This window comes from Pelodiscus sinensis, chromosome Z, assembly GCF_052426305.1.
Source record: "Pelodiscus sinensis isolate ZL-2025 chromosome Z, ASM5242630v1, whole genome shotgun sequence".
NCBI lineage: Eukaryota > Metazoa > Chordata > Testudines > Trionychidae > Pelodiscus > Pelodiscus sinensis.
In genome coordinates this window covers 38,821,343-38,845,058 of record NC_143085.1, presented here as the reverse complement: position 1 = coordinate 38,845,058, position 23,716 = coordinate 38,821,343, and the positions used below count along the sequence as shown (strand labels likewise).

General features: G+C 49.4%; 1 protein-coding gene across 7 annotated transcripts in view; it reads left to right on the top strand.

Annotated features, from left to right (window-relative positions):
* The window catches only part of TTC28 (tetratricopeptide repeat domain 28), a 585,613-nt gene that overhangs the window by 388,930 nt on the left and 172,967 nt on the right, over window positions 1-23,716 (top strand). For all 7 annotated transcript variants that reach the window (XM_075898909.2, XM_089775262.1, XM_075898911.2 and 4 more), the window contains 3 exons: window positions 8,645-8,792; window positions 14,079-14,351; window positions 15,760-15,890. In XM_075898909.2, the coding sequence (XP_075755024.2) occupies window positions 8,645-8,792; window positions 14,079-14,351; window positions 15,760-15,890 (552 nt within the window). The remainder of the gene's footprint in view (window positions 1-8,644; window positions 8,793-14,078; window positions 14,352-15,759; window positions 15,891-23,716) is intronic.

The window sequence follows — 23,716 nt, the reverse complement described above, 5'->3', positions numbered from 1 at the left end:
CCAGTAGCCTGTCTGCCGACAGCGGCCAACCCTAGGGACCCTGGGGGATGGACCGAAGACAGTGACCAAGCCATTTGTCTCGTGCCATCCCTCTCCAGCCTTCCACAAACTTTGGGCAGGGACACCACTCCTACCCCCTGGCTAATACCACACCATGGACCCAACCTCCATGACTTGATCTCACTTCCCTTTAAACTCTGTTCTAGTTGTAGCCTTCACAGCCTCCTGCAGCAAGGAGTTCCGCAGGTTAACTATTTGCTTTGTCAAGAAAAACAACTTTCTCTTACTAGTTTCAAGCCTGCTACCCATTCCTTTCCTTTGGTGTCCTCTAGTCCTTCTTTATGGGAACTCAGGAAGAACTTTTCTGAATGCACCCTCTCCACCCAACCCCTGCTTTTAGAGACCTCTATCCTGTCCCCCCTCCATCTCCTCTTTTCTAAGCTGAACAGTCCCAGTCTCTGTAGCCTTTCTTCATCTGGGACCTGTTCCCAACCCCTGATCATGTTAGTTGCCCTCCCCTCTCCCACCTCCTTTTCCCAGACTCCCCCAGTTTTGTTCAATAAAGACAGAGTCAATGTTGGAAGAAATGTTATCTTTATTTTGTACATCAATAAGAAGGGGGGCTAGGGAAGGGTAAGTGGAAGGAGGTGAGGGAGGAATGGGGTACGAGCCCCCGATGGGGAGGACTGGGCTGGCTCTGTGGGCTTCTGGGGGTGGAAGCTCTCCTGCAGCCCCCCGATTGCCCCCTCTCCCCAGATGGCAGCCTGCAGCAAGTGCAGCCGGTCTGATGGCCGAGTGCTGTGATGTGCCCAGTGTGGGCACTCAGGGCACTCCAAGCCAGAACTTCTTTGCAAGCGGGGCACCCCTGAGAACTGTCTGTCCGGGGTGGGGGTCGGGACCCTTTAAGCGCAGCCCTCGGCTAGCCTGAGACAGCAGCTCCACGCTCTAAGTCCTCCTCTGATGCCCTGCCGGCACTGCTTCCGGCCATCCTTAAGCCCTGTTCAGAGTCCACTCAATGTGGACTTGCTAGTTCGAATTAGCAAAATGCTAGTTCGAACTAGTTTTTAGTTCTAGACGCATTTGTTCGAATTAGTTTAGTTCGAATTAACATTGTAGTGTAGACGTACCCTGAGTTATCAACTGTTAAAAACCAGAGCTGGGCCAGCCTCTGCTTTTGGAGCCAGCACATAGGCCCAGCATCAGCTCTTTCCACCCTCCCATTGGAGGAAGTGGACCTCCATCTCCCGAGGGGGAGGGAGAGAGAGCTGGGCCAGATTTTCCCCAAAATGATGTTTGGACCAATCACACAGTGTCACTAGCCCATTGACCCCTTTTTCTGCTGCTGGCAGCCAATCGTGTGTTCCTTTAGCTCAGGTGAAAGCAGCCTGTGCCTCAATTTAGAAGTTCAAGGTACAACCCTGATGATGATGCATGATTTGGGGAAGTAGCATGTTCCCCATAATTGGGCTGATGTTCCCCATAATTGTGTTGTATTTTATCCTTTCCAATACCACCTAACCACCCTCCCCACACCACCATTACCACCACCACTCCCTCCCTACACACACACATTAAAATGCACATGAAAATAACATTATTTAGATTGCAAAGTCCAGCACCTGAAAGTTAGGAATTGCCAGATTTATAGTTGTTCGTGCAGCTTTAATTCTGTCTCTGCTGCACATATCTTGTGATACAGTCTTTAGTCACACAATCAATTACAATTTTTTCCCCACAGGACCCTACCTCATTCAATTCACAGAGTTCACACAGTAGGAGACACAATTAAGTTTGCCCAGTCAACCCTTTAATCTGGCATTTCCTAACTTTCAAATGTGTGACTTTGCAAGCTAAATAACGTTTTTTAAACAAAATGTCAATATATGTAATTAAAAGTATAAGTAAATACAATGGCTAAGGCAAAGCATTTATGTTTGCTTCAGATCAAGGTCCAAAGCCAGTCATGTTGAAAAATACAGTTTGGTTTGATTTTTAGAATACATTGTGTTTCCACACTCCACTTCTCCATCTCAGTTCATTGTGGCACCAGCTGTGTGCATATGTGATTTGCTGGAGTTTGTGGTCAGAATGTAGTGATAGTAACAGAGGATGTTTCGTAGCTGTACACATCATTATCTCTCTTGTTCAGCATACTTTGGAAAAAAGTCAGCACAGTTGGCTCTGAATATTAAGAGACTCCACTGCTACTTGGGGAAGGTGTTTTGACTTTTATCAGAGAAATTTCAAACACATCAGTTGTGTCTTCTGCGTTTTCTTAAGTGAACTCGTGTTTTTGGAGACATTAGTACTCCTTACATCAAGGGTGGGAAATAATTTCTGATGGGAAGGGCCACTCCTAGATTTTGGTAAGTGATCAAGGGCTGCACTTTTATGGAGGAGGTACAGGGTCAGGGATTGAGGTTGGGTGCAGAAGGGAGCTCAGGGTAGAAAACTGGGGTGCAGGAGAGAGTGTGGGATCTGAGAGGGAGGTTGGGTGAAGGAGGCAGTTGTGATCTGGGACAGAAGATTGGAGGGCAGTGTCTGAAAGGGGATATGGGTGCAGAAGAGGATTCTGGCCTGGGGGAGAGGTAGGATGGAGTGTGGGGTCTCAGAGAGCTGAGTTGTGACCTAGAAGAGCTGGAGGGGGTGCAGAGGTTTGGGTGATGACCTGGGGCAGGGCGTTGATGTGTGGGAGGGGGTGGGGTGCCAGAGGCAGGCTCTGGCTGGGAGGCTTTTATATAGGCAGCTCCCAGCCAGCAGCCTTGTAGGATCCCAAGGCAGGCTTCTTCTCTGCTGCAGCCACAGGCTGCTCAAAATGGGTGGCTGCTCCCTGTGGCTCTCCGCTCTGGACACCAGAGGGATGCTACCCAACTCTAGCACAATTTCTCAGCTCCTGTTGACAGGAAACCAGGCAATAGGACCTGTGAAACTGTGCTGGGGGCAGAAGCAGAGTGCCAAGTCTGCCCTGCCCAGAGCAGAGAGCCACAGGGAACAGCCAGCTTCTTAAAGCAGCAAGGAGCTGTTCTGTTCCTGAGGGTTCCAGTGGGACGGCCTACGAGCCCGATCCAGCAGTTTGGTGTGTTGGATCTGGTCCATAAGCCACATCCTTCCCACTTCTGCCTCACACGATATGACAATAAAAATGGAGTTACTACATCGGCTAATGACATGTTGCTGTCCAGTCTTTATCTTCAGTTGTGTAGAACTTCTAAAACTAGTTTCTATTACCAGCACAGTATATTCTGAAAGAAGAGGGGAATTAATGGTCTACTCATTCAAAGGCTATTTTTAACTCTTACATCTCCACTGAATTTGTTTCAAAGTCACAACAAGAACTGAATAATCAGTTTTAAACATATAGATGAAATATAGTGGCCCAGGCTTTTGTGTCAAGGAAGACCTGAAAATAGACTTTCAGACTGGGAGTATCTTGCTTGTACTGCTCTGAATTCAAGGCTTCAGAATGATGATATTTTTTAACTGTTTACTTCCCTCTGGAAGCCCAGGGTTTGTGAGTTTCAAGAGCCAGAGAATCAAATGGCAGAGGGAGGCACATTAGAGATGTACACTTAGTGGAGAAAAAGGGCTAGAACTTCACACGGGTCAGAAGTGCTTGTCACACAATATCCAAACGATAAAGTGAGAGTCCTTAAAGATGTGGATGGCAGAGTAGTCCTGAGCTGCTTTGCAAAATGAAGCACTGATCATAGGCAAAGGTTGACTCCCTATGTTTGGGGGGGCCAGCTTCTGGCAGGCTAGTGTGGTTGTGAGGGGGTGGTGATGGGCAAATGCTGCACCTGCCCAAGGCTTGCAGTTCAGGGGACTACAGTTCCTCATCAATGTTCCCTCCGTTTTTTCCATTCATGTGCAGAATAAATTTTGTTATGTGCTCTGAGGCATATACAGAAGTGCAACACCAGTAGAAACACATGCTGTGGGCTGATCACAGATCTGTGGGCTGAGCAGAAGCTAATCAGCTGGGTGTCATTTGAATGTCTTCTGGACTTATTAGTTATACTTGTTTTCATAGGATTCCATTATATCTGGGTTGTCCCAACAAAGGAGTAATTTTAACTTGTCTCGAATTTCTGTATATATTTCCTAATTTGAATTGTTAATGGAGTTTCACTTCTACATCAGTCACTAAGCTCTTCTCAGCCCGTTACTAAGGCAGCATTTAGTTATTCTCTGCTGCTTCGTTAGAACTGCCACTGCCACTTAGACTGTTTCACTGATTAATGAGCGCTCCTCTCTCCTGTGGGCAGGCTGCAAGTGACCCCCAGCACCACTCTGGAGTACAAGCGATATTAGGGAAATATGTGCAAATTGTCAGGAGACAATCAGTTGACTCCAGGGTAAGAAATGTGCAGAAGAGGAAGAGTGGAGAGGCTTGTTCAATTAATCATTATCCCAAGCTGTGGCGAGGTCCTGCGCAGTGCTGAAATAAACCTTTTTGTTCAAAAGGCAGCAGACAATGGGCTAATGGTTTGTGCCCTGATTGACCAATTTAGTTACAGTGACACTCAGTAAATAGTATGACAGACCCAGCAGGAAGCTGGGCCTCTGGTGTGAGTTCTGAGACTTGTGTGTGAGCTTCCTCTCTGTAGCCTGAGCAAAACCTCCCTCTTTGTAATGACAGTGAGCTGGAACCTGGGGTCATCATGTCTTTGTGCCTCAGCTCCTCCACCTGGGCAGCTTCACGGGAATATTTGGAGACTTAGTTCAGTAGTGTTGATAAAGCACTTAAGGGCCATGCCTGAAGGAAGGCTTTAGAAAGAGGCAGTGTTTCACTGTTAAATATTTCATTATTTTGTTACTGCTAAAGTACAGTTCTGTCTCTAGGAATCTCTCTGCAGGGCCAGGGCAGAATCATCCCTTCTCCCAGAAAAGTATGATGAAAATAGATGGATTCATAGATGGAAACACAGATTAGGGCTATGAAAAAATGATCAAGTGAAGAGAATTTTGGAAATTGTTACCACAGAGGAGATGAATAAAAGGCAATATGATAAAACACAAACGACCCAGGTATGAAAGAAAGAAGATAGAGAAGGTGATGTTATTCGCTCTGCCTCTTAGCACAAGATTAAGGACTCAGTGAAGGCCATTGAGAGGTGGCAGGTACAAAACATACAATGCGCACTTCGCCTGTGGAACTCATTGCCACAGGATAGCATTGAGGTCAAAAACTCAGCAGGATTGAAAAAAAGAGCATTTATGTGGTTAACAAAAGCATCCTCATGAATTCTGGAAAGAATTTAAACCCTTCTGCTTCAGACCATGAGCTGTCTTCTGACTACTGAAGAGTCAGAGAAAGCTTTCCCAGGGAGCAGATCATCCATATTTGTCTGTGGCGGGTTCTTTACCGTCCTATCAAACATTTGATTCTGGCCTTTCATGGAGATGGGATACTGGACTGAATGGACCTCTAGTCAGATCCAGTGTGACAGCCTCTGTGCTCCTAGAAAATATGGTGCAGAAACTGGCAAGAGCAGTAATACACCCATGGTTGGGACCAGGGGAACCACAGCTCCGAAAACACCTGCAGTTGGGCCACTTCTTCGTTCTTTCTGTAGTACTTCATTCTGCTGCTGTTTAAGCTAGGTAGAAAGCATCACTGCTAAATAAAAACATCATATATGTGCTAATGGGGAAAGCATGCTTGTGCTCCTCATAAAACCTAAACAAGTGTCATTTACAGAGACATAGGAATATTCTCTCCAACTTGAGGCCTGGAAAATAGCCCCTCATCTATGTCTTCAGCTGTGGCTGTTGATCACTTTCTTTTTCATTTTCCCTTTCCTCTCCAAAAATGGGATTAATTCCCTTTCTTCTTTGCAGATTTTCCCATGTGGCCCAAGGGCCCACCTAACACTTCAATCTGGCCGATAGACTGCATCTGGCCACTTTCTATTTATATCCTGCTGCCTATGCCACCAAATTTCCAGGCAGTGTCTTAGGCAGCGAGATCCGATTTAAATGGCTTGTGGCTGCAGGGCTACCCCTGCACAGGCCTGTGCTGTAAGCCTTTTGAATATCCACAGCGATCATATTCTGGCTCACTATTCAGTACAAGTCAAGCAATTCTATGTCAGAGGACAAGAGTCCCCGGGCCAGTTGTCTAACCATACTATTCTGCTAACACCTCCATTGAACAATCTGTCTTTTTCCTGGGCAGCCTTTCTCACTCCTGCTGATTATTCGGGTTTCTGTGTAAACAGAAGCCATTTTCTTGGTCCCTTCTCTCATGCAATGAGGTTGCAGCCCAGTTGGTGTGACACAGCCACACTGGCTTGTAAAGTGTCTCTGGCCATTATACAGAAGGGAAACTGAGTCTGTGTCTACACTATGGAGACAGTGCTGGCATAACTCTATACTGTAGTAGATGTAGCCTACAGGGAGAGAACAGGTTTTTCATTGGTGTGGGAACAGCAGTTGCATTCTAATGTGCTATGGCTGCATCTGGGCTGCAGAGTAGGTCTGCGTAGCAGCATTTGTTAGAGGTGTGTTTTTCCCACACCCTTGAGTGACATAGCCATGTTGACCTAATTTTTAGATGTAGACTAAGCCTACATGCGGAAACAGAGACCCCCCCCAGCGTGCGCATGGTGATTCAGGAGATAGTATTCTGAGATCACACAGTGGTGGCCACTGCATACTACACACTTCTTGTTGCTTGGGTTTCTCTTTGATTTAAATCAAGCCTGTAATCGAATTAACACGGAACTGGGTTTCCAGTGCAGTTGTCTGGTTCAATAAGAACACATTTGTACTAAAGGTTAATGAAATGAATTTTGCCTCCATCTAATTCATTTACAGTTATAGAACCAATCAACGCTTGCTAATGGGAAAGAGATTATATATTCATGTCTATAAATTTCCCATGTCATTTTTTATTTTTCTTAATCTTTGCCTCCATAATCTGGGCTGTGAAGGTGCCTGACAGCCCTAATAAAAAGTCGTTTTGGATATTAATTGCAGATCTATCCAGTTTAAGTAAAAAAGGCTTCCACACATGCCCTCGTTAATGTACCTTGAACACAAGATTAGTTTCTATTACAAATGGGAAGGAATAGCAGGCGGGGGTCTGCCTGAGAGTGCAGGGTGAGCCTGTGCCTAAAGACTCTCACGAGCCAGAGACAAAAGTGGAGTTGATAGGGCAGCATCCTGTTCTCAGAGCCTTTGGAGAGTGTTTCCTCTTACCAGAACTGTACTTGCTTTGTGTAACCCCTCCCAGAGACTTGGCAGTGCATTGAATGTGGCAGAGCGAGCAGCAAGGAGATATTTACTGGTGAGAACAATAAAGGGTTACCTGTGAACAGTAAATCTTTGTAAAAACTAGGAGAAGCTCCTGAATTATCGCAATCTGTGTGCAGACATAACGGTTACAAATATTCCATCATTTTATAAGTGAATCCCTTACTCACCAATGCCCAAGCACAGAGATTCAGGTGTTCTCTGAGAAAGTCATTGCTATTGCTATCCCTTTGTTACAGCAGGTTTCTCCCACTACTCTGTCTGGGAACCTCCAGATCTTGGATTTGCCAGTGAAACTATTTGCAGCTATGCAAGTACTTATAGGTTTGGGATTGGAAATGAGAAGTGAGGTTTATTTTATAAGTATTGCAGCTTCCCTTGAATCTCAGTGAGGTAGAGGTGTATTTCTGCTATAGCCTCTGGGGAGACTTGCAGAAAATGTGAAATGGAAAAAGTAAAGGAAACTGGCTGTGAACACATTAAAATGAAGTGTGTGCGTTGAGCGTGGGGAAGTGTCGGTCAGAGTTAGTGTTTGTGTGCAGGCAGGTACAGCTCTCTGCTGCCTGCCTAACCCACTTCTACCAACACAGCAGCATAATGCAGTAGTGACTATAACTCACCAGGAAGGTCAGCAGACTCCAGTACTACAAGGCTGGGCAAAGAATAGGAGAATGAATTCCAGAGTCAGCTACTCAATGAATAGAGGATCAGTCTCTGATCACTGATGAGTGAAAATGGTAAAATATAATTAATGATGAGCATGCCGACATGTCCCTGGTAGTGATGGAGGCAGGGGAACTGAATGCAGGGCGCGCGTCTGGACCTCTACTGAGCTGGGATGGTGGAAGAGGTGGGCTGTATATACAGATCGAAGGAAGGGGAGGGTTCTGATGAAACGCTCTGGACAATGATTTTACTACCACTGTGTCCTAGCGGTTTTTGGCCTTTGTTAATACAAAATTCTTGTTGGGTGGTGAAGCTCTGGTTCTGTTGGCAGGAGAGATGGGGATCTCCATTCACAAGCTCTATGAGCCCTGTGATCACAAAGAAATAAGCAGCCAGTGGGGGAGAGGGGAAATTCTTAGGGAAAACCTTTGTTTGTTTCTGGCTTTGATTTTAGACACCAGAGCAGCATGTGATAATTGTCGATGTGGCCTGGGCAAGTGATGCAGCCCACACTGACGGTTTCCTCAGCTCTGTGGGGGACTTGGGAGCCAAAGGACAGCTTTAGATTAGCCAATATTGGCCTGACCTGAACATGATGCAGGGATACCTGGGCGTGTTCTTGCAGCTTCTATGTTCTCTGACACTAGCTCCCTGGTCAGGTAGGCTTGGGCTCTGGGATCACATCAGTTCAATAACTTGCTCCTTACTTTTGGGCTTGCAGGCATACTTCCGACAGGGCGTTGCCCTTCAGTACCTTGGACGCCATGCGGACGCACTGGCAGCATTTGCATCTGGGCTGGCTCAGGATCCCAAGAGTCTGCAGCTGCTTGTTGGAATGGTGGAAGCTGCCATGAAATCCCCCATGCGAGGTAAGCAAAGCAGCCATTGTCACATGGACTGCAGATGTGCTGTTGTTCAGCCTTTCCAAGGAAGGTGGGAAGCTGATTTCAGTTGGAAGCTGATGCCGCATCAGCATTTTAGTCTGGAGAAAACCTGTGTAAGATGCAGGGCATATTATAGGCATTTTACAACTTCTGTTGAGTTACCTGCTGTGGGACTCTTCCAGCCAGGAACCAAACTACATGAGCCTCTTGTCTGATTCAGTGGGGCACAGCTGGGGATATTGGGAAAGAGGGGTTTGGTTTTTTTCTATGAACTGCTGTTCTTGTGTTTCTGGGAAGTCCGACTGTGCAGTCTGAGAGTTAATGCCTAGCTGGCATCTCTGTGCTGGCCATCCAGAACCGGTATCTCCAGTCGGGGACTATTCTACAGAGCGGGGGTGGGAACTATTTTTGGGTCGGGGGCCATTGATTCACAGAAATCTGTCGGGTCCAAGCTAGAAGATTTTGTGTGCTCCATCCCTATGGGGAGAACAGTGGGGGAGCTGGAGCACCAGCGCGGGCTCCCCTATGCTGTGGAGGAGCCCTAAGCCTCAGGGGCCAGATCCAGGCAAGCCTTAGGTTCCTCACCCCCATTCTAGAGGTCAAACACCTTATTCCCTGGGAAACTCCTCTTGTCCACACACAAGTGTACTAATGTTTCACAAGCATTCCCAGTGCAAGGCAGTCTGGAAACCTTGGCATTGTAACAGCATAGGCTCAGTTAACCCTCCAAGGTGATCCCACAATATCGGTACCAGTGTGCCCCACGTGCTCAACAAGAGCTTTCGGTAAACAACTTTGTGAATTTCAAGCCTTGTGGGTACAAATCTGGGTTCTGCCGAAGCTTTTCTCATTTTTCATGTGTCCCAGAACAAAGGCCCCAGAAGAGGCAGATGACCAGGGTGCTGATTCACCTTTCTCCTTGACCAGGATAGAGATGGTTTGGTGCATGTGATAATTTAATCCCTCATTGGGTCTTGCCCCCTTTATGTATTACAGCCCCATTTCCAGGGCTGGGGATTTCACTCTCTTTTTTTGTTGAATGCATTTTGCTGGTGTGAGGAGCATGGAGCAGATCAGATGCTGCTGGGAGCTTTGGAGCTTAGAGGCCAACCGGTGCCCAAAATGAAAACATTCTTTTGGTGTTTTCTCATTATCCTCCAAAATAAATTAATCCAGAGTTTTTTCTGTGTGCCAAATATCTCATGAGGATAATTTCATTTCTTCTATTCTGTGGTGCAGTGCTGCCTACAACAGTGCCGTAAATACATACGGCTCCTCATTCTCTTTGCAATGTGTTTGGATAAGCGAGTGTTGCTGTATGCCTCGGGTATTAGCCTGGAGCACCTTCTGTCTGCATGGTGTGCTCTGCTCTCACCAGACTGCAGCACAATACATTCCTCAGAGTCAGGAGACTCTATACATCTTCATTGTTTGGTCCCAACCCATTGGTGAACTGCCCCCAGTCTGTAAATATCATTGTGGGGTTGAAGTGCCCTGAAAAGAATGTGCCTCATTCTAGGAGCCATCACACTGCAGGGAGACTGTCCACTCCCTGCTCAGTGATATGGCACTTCTGTGTCAACAGCTCAAAGCTGCGATGGCCTTTTTTGCTGTCTGTTCGTATTGCAGTTTCACACCTCTGCTGCAGGCCATTCTGGCCTCTAGGACTCTCAGCATTGCTGCTCTCCCACATGTCTCCATTCCATGGACTCCTTTGGATTATTTTTGCCTCATTAGTACTAATGATTGTTATGCTAATGTTCAGAAACTTCACTCAGGATGTGACCCCATTGGTGCTGGGCATAGCACCAGCATGGAACCTGCCCCACAGAGCTTTCCTTTGAGGGAGGCGGGTAACCACAGTGTGTTGATGGGAGGGCAAATAAATACCCATTGTTGCTGTGGTAATAAAGAAGGCAAGTGCCACCTACCTCAGCCATCCCTGGAGCTCTCAGTTCAGTGATTTCTTCTGGGCTTTGCTGCAGAGGTGGGTCTTGCAGAGGGAATTGAAGGAAAGATTAGGAGGCTTTGGGATACATGAATCTCTTTTTCCCCAAGCTTAACCTGGCTGCATTTCTAACCCTTTTCGGCCCTGTTATATGAAATTTCCCTCCTCACAGGTGTCCAGAACCTCCCAGTCTGTGTTCATTGGTGTGTCATTTAACTCCCATGTCCCTTTCACACCATTAACTCATAGACTCATAGACTTTAAGGTCAGAAGGGACCATTATGATCATCTAGTCTGACCCCCTACACAATGCAGGTCACAGAATCTCACCCACCCCCTCCTAGAATAATCCTCTCACCTATATCTCAGATATTGAAGCCTTCAAATAGTTTGAAGACCCCAAGATGCAGAGACTCCTCCAGCTGTGATCTGTGCCCCATGCTACAGAGGAAGGCGAAAAACCTCCAGGGCCTCTGCCAATCTACCCTGGAGGAAAATTCCTTCCTGACCCCAAATATGGCGATCAGCTAAACCCTGAGCATGTGGGCAAGACTCACCAGCCAGACACCCAGAAAGTTCCCTATAGCAACTCCTATCATCCCTCCATTGACCTATTTCCAACTGGTAATGAATGGTCAATTAGTTACCAAGATCATGTTATTTCATCCAACCATCCCCTTATCATAGAATCAGAACTGGAAGAGACCTCAGAAGGTCGTCAAGTCCAGCCCTCCGCTCTAGGCAGGACCAATCCCATCTAAATCAACCCGGCCAGGGCTTTGTCAAGCCGAGACTTAAACACCTCTAGGGATGGAGACTCCACTACTTCCCTAGGTAACCCATTCCAATGCTTCACTACCCTGCAGGTCAATGCAGGTCACAGAATCTCACCCACCCCCTCCTAGAATAATCCTCTCACCTATATCTCAGATATTGAAGCCTTCAAATAGTTTGAAGACCCCAAGATGCAGAGACTCCTCCAGCTGTGATCTGTGCCCCATGCTACAGAGGAAGGCGAAAAACCTCCAGGGCCTTGGCCAATCTACCCTGGAGGAAAATTCCTTCCCGACCTCAAATATGGCCATCAGCTAAACCCTGAGCATGTGGGCAAGGCTGCTCAGGGTTTAGCTGATGGCCATATTTGATTAACACATCTTTGAAGAAGACCAAGCTGAGCACAGATCTTTTCTATATCCTTCTGGACATGCCCCAGACTTAGTACAATCCTTTTGTATTGTTCATTGGCTATGGGCCTCTGGCCACTGCTGGGTTGATGGAACTCTACTGAGCCAGGCCACTTGGAGCTAATTTCTCAGATAAGACCTGGAGAGCTGAGGTACTCAAAGAGGTCATGTTTACTTTACTGCCTTCATCCACTCTGATTATTCGGCCTGTATGGCACTGTAGTACTGGAGACGGGAGTTAGGCAGCGTACTGGTCCAAGTCTGGAGGGAGGCCGAGCTACCTCCCTATGCTAGAAGCAGACCAGTTAGCAGTCCAGCCCAACCCTGCTTCAGGCAGGCCCACCACAGTTTGGGTGCTGCAGTCTATACTCAGTTCAGCAAGGGTCACGATGCCCACACCTAGCTCAGGGTGGGACAACAAACAGTTTAAGGAAGCTCAGGCTCATTCCCAGCCTGGGCAATAGTTCATCAGCCCAGGCCCATGGGCAGAGCAGGGCAGCCAACCATTTAAAAAGGCTCAGGCCTGTTCCCAGGCTGAGTGGCAGTCAAGTCTCCTTGCTCTGGCAGAGCCGACCAGAGTAGGACTTTGGCCCAAAACAGGGGCAACCTGCCACATGGGGAGTGGGGTGGCAGGAGGGATGCAGGCCCTCCTGCTCCACTGTGTCCCAGACCAGGCCCCCAGCAGTGACAGCTCTGGCTGCCTCTGGGTCAGCAGGGATCCTGGCCGCAACACGCCGACCTGTTCATCTCCATCTCCTCAGCCAGACATGGGTTGGCTACCCCTGGGCTGCTTCCACGTTCCTCCTGGGACCCTCCCTGGCTTGTCCTCGCTCCTCTGGGTCTGCAGGGAATGAAGACTCCAGTAGGGTTTCCGTCAGCTCAGGGTTATCAGCGGTCCTGGCGACCCAGGCCAGTTCTCCCTTTCTCCACAGTGTGGCTGAGCCTCCCCCCTTGGGAGCTCGAGCAGCATGTCTGGCTTCCTCTGTGGCTGGCCCCAGCTGAGCTCCTAGCTCCTGCGTTTTTATACTTCTGACCCGCCCCTCTGTTTCCTAGAATTTGGGGCTGGGTTGCTCTTGCCCCGCCCACCCAGGTGCCTCAGGGAGTCCTTCCCCTTCAGGGTCAGAGGGAGGACAAGCTGCTGCCTCACTGCAGGCAGACTTACAGGTGCAGTAATTGCCAGGGTTGTTTTCCGTCAGAGCTCAGAGAAGAACAACAAATCACAAAGGAGGTGGAAACTTCAGGTGACTTCTGAGGAAAAAAATTAAATCTCTTTGCCTTGGCTCACTACAGGGGAGTGAAACTGAAGTTTGCAGTAGTGATAGCAGAAGACAAAACTCTCCTCCTGCAAGAGCACCCTTCTCTTCTCTCCTTTGTGTGGCACACACTCCAGGCCTGTATCAGTTTATAAATATGGTGTTCGGGGTGTGAAAAGTCCATTCTTACGTGTTTATCTCCACCCGACTGGAGCATCACTTGTAGCATACATCATAGTGTTAAAATGCTCTCTGTTTGCAATACACCAAATAGGAATTTAATTGTAGGAAAAAATAATGGAAGTAGGACACAAATGGCTTTCTTGGGTTGCCATGGTTACGTTGATTCAGGCAGGAACAGCCTTGTCAAGAAATGCAACCATCCTAATTTTAAATATTACATTTTAACACTCTGGTTCCATACAGAGCTGCAGATTTAAAACCCAGCCTGATTGTTGTCCTTTATGGAATATATGATTGCAGGATTCACGGGACTAGTGAACCAATTATTTGTAACAGCACTCCAGCAGCCGTGGTGATGATAGGTCTTGTTTGGTCAGTAGGCATAGAACCTACAGTACAGGGGTACCTGGTGGCACTCCCTGTTCTTGTGACCAGTTAAACCAAGTTGAATGGGTTTATGTCTGCTTTCCCTTTTTTGTGGGTTTCTCCTGGGTAGTTTTCTCCTCTTTTGCTCTTGATGTGCAAAGTGCAGGACTGGGACAGTCAAATTGCCGATCTTCCTAGATGTGCCATTGAATACATGGTTCAAAATTCATGTGTGTGGCTTTATCATTTGCCTCCCAAGAGTGCCAATGAACTGACTTCTGGATGCTTGTGAACCCTTGGCCTGTGGGGTAATTCTGCCTTCCATTCCTTACTTTAGAGTCACTCGAGCCAACCTATCAGCAACTTCAGAAGATGAAGCTGGACAAGAGCCCCTTTGTGGTGGTATCAGTGATTGGCCAGGAGCTCCTCACTGCAGGCCACCACGGAGCCTCTGTGGTTGTGTTAGAAGCTGCCCTGAAGATCGGCACTTGCAGCCTGAAGCTGAGGGGATCTGTGTTCTCTGCGCTGAGCAGTGCTTACTGGTCTCTTGGGAACACAGAGAAAAGCACAGGGTATATGCAGCAGGACCTGGATGTAGCCAAGACATTAGGTAAAGTTTTCATTTTCACTCACTTCCTCCCTGGGTTAGTGTGGAATTGATGTAAATGGTGCAAATTAACAGGAATGGCACTGGGATGAATGAAAGGAAGCAGCTGGAGCTGCTGTGCCATTTCACAGGCTGCTGAGCCGCACAAACATTCTTGTTTATCACAAAATGTGTGGGGTGGATTATGGGGGTCCCAGGTACATGCTAAAGGAGCACTCAGGATTTCTTTATGGTATCGACTGTCTGTGAACTGGCTTTTCCCCTTGAGGCTTGAATGCATTTTCCTTAGGTCATCAGTGTATTGATTGCAGGGTAAAGTGAGATGTGTGCTCAAATAATCTGAATTACCCATAGCTTGTCTACTCTACAAATACATTGCTGACATAGTTATACCTGTCTAACTATGCTGGTGATGTGTCCTAGCGAAGATGCAGCTTAAACTGACAAAAGTTCTGCTGTTAGCCTAATTAACTCATATCCCCCAAAGGACATGTGTTTTGTCAGCAGGACCGTCTGCACCAGTGTTCCCTCTAAACCAAGGATGGGCAACTGCCAATAGTTGGCAGGCCACATGAATGGCCCTCCAGCACCTCAGTGGGCTGCAGCAGCCCTTGGCCCACTGGGGTTCCTCCTGCAGCCGAACCGCATCCCCCCTCTCCCCACCTGGCTGCTTCCCTCCTCCACATGCCTCTCACCCATCGGGACACAGGACTGCAGGTGCCCAATACTGCTCTAAGCTACACAAGAGCCTCCTGTTTCCTTTGTGAGGGGGAAGAAGGGGCGCTGACTTCAGGGGATCCCCCATCCCCTGCCCATGTAGCACATCTTTGCAGAGGGCAGGGGAAAAGGCATAGGAGCTAGATGGAGCTGCTGGTGGCTCTACTGTCTGAAATATCCTTCAGGCTGGTGAGTGCTGCTCTGTTTAAAGAGAGAGCACAGGGTCTCTTGTACACTTCCCTCACAGGCAGCGCGCGCGCGCACACACACACACACTATGTGTCCTCCCCCCAACACATGCATGTTCATGCACACACTCCGCACATACATATACGCACACACAGAGTCCTTGTCTCTTTCTGGCACACAGTGTATCTGTCTTGCTCCAGTCCACAGGACAGTTTGGGATTCACTTTGGGGAGCGCCCACAGTGGCCATCTCAGCTATTCTATGGACGGCTTCCAGGATGGCCTGGGAAATTCCTGGGGGGCCTTGCACAGGGCAGCAGCAAGGATTGGGGCCCCACACTCACCTAGGTGGCCAGAGCCAGAGTTACCCCGCAGCCTGTTCCTCTCCACCCTATTGCTTTTCCAGCCCACTGCGCTACACTTCACTGTGGAAGCTGGAAACAGCCCACTCCACTGCCCACTGACCTTTCATTAGCTAACTCTTGTTTTGTTTGTATGTGACTCAGGTGACCAGACAGGAGAATGCCGAGCTCATGGGAATCTGGGCTCCGCATTCTTCTCCAAAGGAAATTACCGGGAGGCCCTGACTAACCACAGACATCAGCTGGTGCTCGCCATGAAACTCAAGGACAGAGAGGTAGGAACCTTGTTAAATAGACTGAATTGGGAATTGTCACTGTGTGGCTTTCTGGGGAAGCACGGGACATTCCCCGGAGATCTCAAGAATCCCTGTCTGCCTGCACCTTTGCCCCATTGGAAAGTGTGAAGCTATATCACTTCTAGTTCACCAGACATGTAACTCGATTGCTATTGTGGAGACAGCGTGGTCCAGTGGATAGCACATAGGTTGGGACAGCAGAAGACTGGTTCTGTTCCCATCTCAGCCTGTCTCTAACCTGCTATGTGACCTTGCACAAGTCACATCACCTCTCTATGCCTCTGCTTCCCTCCTATCCTTGTCCTGTCAGTTCAGAGTGGAGACTCTGTGGGGCAGAGACTGCTGTCACGAGGTGTGTGCACAGCACCTAGTACTATGGGCCTGGCCTTGGGTGGGGCCTCAACTACTGCTGTTATGATTAATTTGGAGGGCGCTTGCATGCACCGTCCATGTAACATGCGACAGTCCTTACCCCCCAGGAGCTCAGTGAAACCAGTGAAGTGGGCGGAAGGGGAGGAGAACATACAACAGTTACATATAAATACACAATTATGATTGACTCAATGTGGAAAGTAGAACCTGACGTGTGAGCTGCAGTGTTAATGTTAATGGCTGTTATTGAGTTCATCTGAGTCTCCTTGGTGTTTACCCCCCAGTCCCTCAGGTATTTACTTGGGCTTTCTGCCCAGCCTTATGGAGGGAAAGGGATCTTGGAGGTATGTCTGTCCCAAGAGCTAAGCTCTGTGAGTTTACTGTAAGAACAGAGGCATCATTATAGTGGACTTTCTGGAACAAAAGACTTTGTATCCAGGAACTTAACAGTGAACGTTTAGATGGGGTAGGATGGGGGGAACTGAAGGGAGGTTGTGATTGAGGGTGGGTGGATGTGTTTGAAGGCAAATTGTAGGTGAAGAGGCACAAGTGTGTGTCTGACTGTGCTTGAGGCCAAGTGTCAGTGTGTATGAGTGCAGGGAAGGGGTGTCTTTGGGGCCAGCTGTAGTAGAGGATGTAAGACTGACCCTGTCAGTGGTGTGAAGCCCCATTTTATGTGGTTGCCAAGTTTAGTAAAGTGAAAGCCTGTAGGAAATGCCTTCTGCAAGGCGTGGTGGAGGAACTGTGTGGGGAGGGAGGGACAGGGAGCTGCCAGATAATTTCATGATTATTTAACATGTGGAAAATTTCCCCAATCACTTTCCGAGTTCCCTGTGCACACTACCCATCATTCTTCTATGGCTGTGCTGATTAGGGAGGGCTTCGGCCACTTTGTAAGTGACCAGTCTACATAGCTGCAGCTCTTCCTAGGGTATTATTTCTCAGCAGCCCCTTGGGCTCTGCAGGGATGAGCCCAGAAGCTGCTGGAGATTATAAGGGAGTACAGTGTGAGCTGGACCATGGGCATTCTAGCTGATGGATGGAGGGGGACAGTAGCTGCTACCTGCACTACCAAAGGGTGCTAAAGGAGGCTGGGGATGGAAGCATCTGAAGTGTCCCCTAGTGAGTGATTTCAGGCTGCCAGTCCAGGAGAGCCAGGCAGGCAAAGCCCCCTGTGCACTAGGTGTTAAGGAGGCTGCTAGAACAGGCAGCTGCAGTTCCCTGCACTGCTTTCAGCATATACTCAGACCTGCTTGGCAGGCTGGGTTTCCTGGCCTCAGATGCAGAGCTTGTGTGAGGGTTCACGAGTTCTCACCCTGGCTCTATAGGTCCCCCAGGCAGCCCTCCTGCATCCTCCCTTCCCCCCTCCCCCGGCCTTCTCCTGAATCCTCCCTCCCAGACCCATGCCCTCACCCTTAAGATGCTCCTGCAACCTACCTCCTGAACAGACCTCGCACCCCATCCTGAGGCCATTCCTACACCCTCCCTCGCAGACTTCCTGTCCCCCCGGCCGCTCTTGTATCCTACCTCCTGCCCAGACCACATAACCCCACCCCTAGCCCTGCTGCTGCACCCATCCAGACGCTGCGCTGCCAACCTTAGATGGCTCCGCAGTAGATCCCTTCCGCACACTGAGCCCCTCATTTTGGCCCCACCCCAGAGCCTAGGGGGACCCCATAAAATCCCGCAGTCCCCAGCTCCTAGAAGTGTTAATCCAGCCCTGAGAGTAAACACAGGGTCTCAGTGTCTCCCCTGAATGTGGGGCTGGAGCTTGAGGGGATGGAAGGGAGTGTCTTTTTATTCCTGCTTCTCAGTGGTGGCCACATGTCTGAGGGATTTTTCCCCTTTTTCTCATGTGAGGGCTGGGTCAGTGAGGATTGTTTTTGCTTCTCACTTGTGTGCGGCCCCCAACAATTCTTTTGTGGGTCTATGGCCCCTGGCCCCAAAAAGATTCCTCATCCCTGAACTAGGTGATCCCTGTCTTGTTGCTACACTGGGCTTTGCCTTCTTGCCTGGCTCCTGCCTTGTTCCTGTTTCCTGCTTCTGCAGCCCACAGGCTACTGACTCCAACATTGATCCTTTGCTTGAATTCCAGCTCTGCCTCTGGCTCAGACCTCTGGTTCCTGGTACCTGATTACTGCTCTAATCACTAGCTCTGACCGCCTAATTCCTAGTCTAGTCTAGGCTTCTGGATTTTATATCCTATTCAGAGACCATAGTGTGAATCCAAGTGAGCTAGTAGCCGAGTGCTGGAAATGGTCCCTCTACCTTTTTCAGAGGAACATGCTGACCAGCCCTGACAGACTCTCTAGGCATCTTGCCACCCAAAACAAAGAGCAGTTCATAACACATAAGCAAATCTGGACTGGTCTAATGTGTACACTGTGCAACACTGGAAACCAGCTCAGACACCACAGGGAGGGAGGCCATGTCAGAACACAGAACAGCTCATCTGACCTTAAGTAGTGTGTGTTGATTGCTCTGTTTCATTAGCATTCCGCCAGTAATTGAAACAGCTCCCAGAAGCTGAGCTGAGTGGGTTTTATTTTGTCTGAGGCAAAGGCCTTAAACCCAGGAGTGTTTTGTATGGAAATGCTTTGCAGTAGTCTGCAGGGGAATGGAGTTTGTTCCCAATTGTTTTCAATTTGACACATCTGGGGGCATAATTAGCTGTTACTGACAACAAATGGCTACTTGAGTTTGTGAGAAAGCTGAGCCTTTTGGATTTCCTGTAGGATGTAACCACAGGAAATTAATTTGGCGCTTTCTGATGACATCATCTTGACCATAGCACTTCCTCTGAACACAAAGCTGTTTTTCTTGGCCTCCACTGCAGACATTTTTAGGACATGAATATTATTATCAAGTTGCAATGGTGTTGCTGTGAATTGCACCAGAAGGCAGTTGTACATGGGACTGTAATGAGGTCATTGTGTTAGCCCCAGACCTACAGGGAATTGGCTTAGAAGGTAAAAATGTTCCTTTGTACCAGAGCCCTCTCTTCTCACAGGGAGCATTGGCTTCTGAAGTCTCTATAATAATGAGGGGACCGCAGGTTTCTGCTAGATCAAATAGACTATCAGCCCACAACAAAGTTCTAGGGAGCTGTGTATCTGCAAGATCCAGGGACTTACTTCTCTCTCTAACCTGGGTGTCAGGAAATTTGTATCAGAGAAGCCATGTATGAATCTCTGGCTGCTGGGCTGGGTTACCCTGAACTTAGGGGAATGGTATAGACCCGGGTGGCCAACCCGTTAGAATCAAAGAGCCAAACTAGCAGTGGACAGAGTGCAAAGAGCCACATACCAGGGTGGAAAGTTGTTGAGAGAAGGAAAAAAAAAACCAGCTGCGCCGGGAGAAAATAGGTGCCGGTACACCATTCCAGTGAGGGGGCTCCAGGCTGGAGAGTGTTGGGGTCAGGTGGAGGGTTGGGGTGCTGTGCAAGCCGCAGGTTTGTGGCTGTGAGGGTGCAGGAGTTTGGGCTGGGATGTGTGAGGGGCTCAGGGCAGCGAGGCTGGGAGCATGAGGGACTCGGGACACAGATCTGCAGTGTGTGGATGGTGCAGGAGTGTTGTGGCAGAAGGCTGCGGATGGGGGGGCAGGAGTTTGGGGATGTGAGAGGCTCAGGGCAGGGGGTTCTGGTGTATGATAGGCTCAGATTTGGGGTCTGCCGGGGGGGTTCCAGTGTATGATGGGCTCAGGTTTGGAGTCTGGGGGGTGCAGGAGTGTTATGATGCTGCTGTTAGATGGGGCTTGGCCCCAATTGGGGGCTTGTTGCTCAGGCTTCATTTTTAAATAAAATATCATGTCAAACACAATGTGTTTCAGCGATGTCTTTATTTATGAGAGGGGCTGGGAACCTGTTTTGAGTCGGGGTCACTGACCCACAGAAAAGTCAGTTGGGGGCCACATAAGTGAGATGCAAAAAAAACCCCAGGCCTCAGTAATGTGGTCCCAACTGTGCTAGTGGGGGCAGAGAAGAGAGTTCCGGGGCAGATGGCAAGGGACAGGGTGCTGACGGAGCAGGTGAGGGATTGGCCAGGGGGAGGGAACAGGGACAGCTAGGCCGGTACCTGGGGATCCCAGGTCTAAGGAAGTGCGTGGGTTGCTCTTCCCCTCCCCTCCCCTCCCCTCTCCTCTTCTCCCTTACCCTCCGATAAACAGCTGGCACGCTTCCTGAAACACCAGGTCTGTCACTGCACTGGGGACATCCTCCCCCTTGCTGCCTGCCTCTGCAGGGTATGTGTGTGTAGGAGTCCTGGTACTGCATGCCAGCTCCAATTTTTCAGGAAGCGCTCCTTACGACAGCCGCGTTGGAGCTGGCATGCAGTACCGTGATTCCTACTCCCTCCCTCCAGCCCCCAACCCAATCCCCTTCTCCTCTCCTCCCCTAGAGCCAGACCCTCCTCCCTGCTCTAACCCAATCCCCCTCCCTACAACCTTATGTCTGAGTCCCAAAGCCATTGCCGCTGCTGCTACCGCCACGTGCATCTCCCCAATCTCTGGGGCGTGTGCTCTGAGTGGCCAGCTTTGATCATGTGCTGGTCAGGATGCCAGGACGCCATGCGCGCGCACACACACACACACACACACACACACACACACACCCCGCCCTGCCCAGTCCAACTCCCCTCCACTTCCCCAGAGCCAGACACCACCTCCCTTCTCCACTGTAACCCAATGCCCCTCCCCCCAACCTTATGCCCAGGTCCTGGAACAGAGCCGCTGCTGCTGCCGCTGCTCCCCAGGTGCTGGATGTGTGCGCTGAGCAGCCGGCTTTGAGCATGTGCTGGCTGGGATGCCATGTGCATCCTCCCGCCCCCAACCTGATCTCCCTCCCCTACCTTCTCCAGAGCCAGGCATCTCCCTCCCGCTCTGACCCAATCCTCCTCCCCCCCGCCAACCTAATGCCCTGGTCCCGGAGCTTAAGGCACCGCCGCCTGCACTCAGCCGCTGGCTGCTAGCACGTGCAGGCTGGGATTCTGAGTGCAACTGGGCCTGCATGTGTAGGAGATGATGCAGTGTGCTGGGGGCAGTGAGCAGAATGGCGAGGGCCATGAGCACGCATGCGGCTCACAGCAGCCCAGCCATGAGACTGACTGATCTGAGCAGTTCCAGGTTTGTCCCAGTTCCGTCAGGGACCACAATTTTTTCCTTTGTGAGCGGCATGCAGCTCACAAGCCACGGGTTGGCCACCCCTGGTATAGACTCATTGGGCACTGGGCTGTACTAAACTGACTCCATAGCCATTAGGCTGTGCTGTCCTAAACTAGAGGAGCTGAATATTGACTCTGTGGCTGCTGAGCTGTACAGCCCTGAACACGGTGCAATATATAGACTCTGACTGGTAGGCCATACTGCCCTGAAACGCAGTTAGGCCATGCTATCGTGAGAGAGAGTTTGAGTTTGAGGGGCCTCCAAAGGCCCGTCACCATCCTCCTTAGTGGATGGGCCAGGCACCCCTCGACAGGGGCTAGAAGTTTACGTGACTCCTGTACATGCTCAGAGAGGCACTGGTGAGAGAGCAGCTGGGACCGACATTCCTCCAGCAGTGCCCCATGAAACAGATCAATGAGCATAGTTGAGTGGCTGGTGACGAGCATTAGGTGACTGGAGTCTGTTTCCCTGGCCCTTTTGAGACAGGATGATGCAGGTTGGCAGTGTCTGTGAAACGTGGATTGGAAAGGGTGATGTGTAGAGTTCCGTCATGGTGCTGTATCTACAGCAGGCTAAGAATCGATTTGGCTACCAGCAGTTTATTGCACTTCATTAGTGTTCAGGATGTTCTCTGCAATGGCAATTGAGGAGACACTGATGTAAATGATTAAATTAGTGCATGTCCTTGTGTTTTTCTTTGAATGATGCCCCTGTGGGTGCTCCACTCTGGGTGCTGGTGCATCCTCACACCGGCAACTGGAGATTTTTCTAGCAGTGTTCTGCTGCACCAGGCATGCACAGTAGCATCTCCTCATGCCATTGTTATCTGTTGGTGCGCGCAGCACCTCAGTTCCTTCTCTGTCATCTTTGGCAGCAGATAGTGCTCCTCTTCTGTTGCCCTTTTTCACCTGAAATAGCAAAGAAAATCATTAAATTCCCTCAGTTTTCTCTCATATCCAAGTTTTTGAATCCTACCCTCCCTGTTCTTCAAAAAATAAACAAACATTTTTTTTCCTCAAACCCCCTCCCACCCCATCCTGTTCTTTCATCGTTCTTTGTTTCAATATGCTTTGTTCCCCAGTCTTCAACACTGCAACTCCTGTTGAGAGGCCATTCCACCATTGGATGGCCACTCTTCTTGTATTAAGTGTCTAGGTGAGGCTCATGCGCAGAAGTGTGAACGCTGCTCAAACCTTATGGCCAGAGCCAGACGGGACCACTCCAACAGGCTCAAAACATTCTTATTTGAGAAGTCGCTACAACCATCCCGTGACAACTCTCCTTCCAGGACCAAGAACATGGACAAGGCCAGAGGTATGGACAAAAGTTGTCACCCTACCTCTTTGGACAAGGTAAAGGCAAAAGTCTGGGTTTCTCTGGCTAAATCACTGCCTCCAGCACTGAGCTCATCCAGGGTGAGCACAGGCAACAAACCCAGCACCCCATGCATGGCGTTGCCTAAACATTCGGGTGGCACATAAGAGGGCCCGTTCTGAGCCCAGACAGAAGTCATCAGCACCAATGGCACCACCATCCATTGTGCCAACCAAACACCATAAATCGGCACAGAAGACGGCACCAGATGTGGCACCCAAAAGACCCTGCACTGACATGCCTCCTCCTTGGGCACCAATGCCAGCCTCGTCTGCACTGCCCACAGTACAGTCAGTGTTGGCACCACCGCATGACTGTTAAGCACTCCACAGCATTGGCAACCCTCACTTCCTCAGCAACGACTTCACCAGCATCCTGGGTGCACTCAATACACTCACCCCACTCACCAGCCCCATTGCTTTCCCTCAGCCAAGCAGACATAGATCAACACAGTCACTTCTCATCACAACAATCGAGTCCTACCCAGAGGCATCCCCCATGAGAGTCCCATTCTGCAAGATCACTTCATGGCCCTCTGCCACCATAATGGTATGGTCATCATTGGCTGTATCCACCACCTCCATACCCTGGCCATGGCATCCTTGGGACACCTGGTCCTCTCATGGGAGCCACCATACTCTTCCATCCACGCCGGCAAAAAGATCGCCATATTCTCCCTACCCTAGGGACACAGCACTGAACTTCCCCGCATGACCACAGTCAGAAGAGGAGGACTCCTTTTCCAAGGGTGAGGACAGATCACCACTCCACAACTTGTCTTCGTCCCCAGATGAAGCCATAATCCCCACCATCCCTTTGTCCACTGATGACACCAAACAGTTCCAGGAACTGTTCAAGAGGGTGGCTTCAGCACAGGAACGAGATGTACAGGAGGTTCAAGA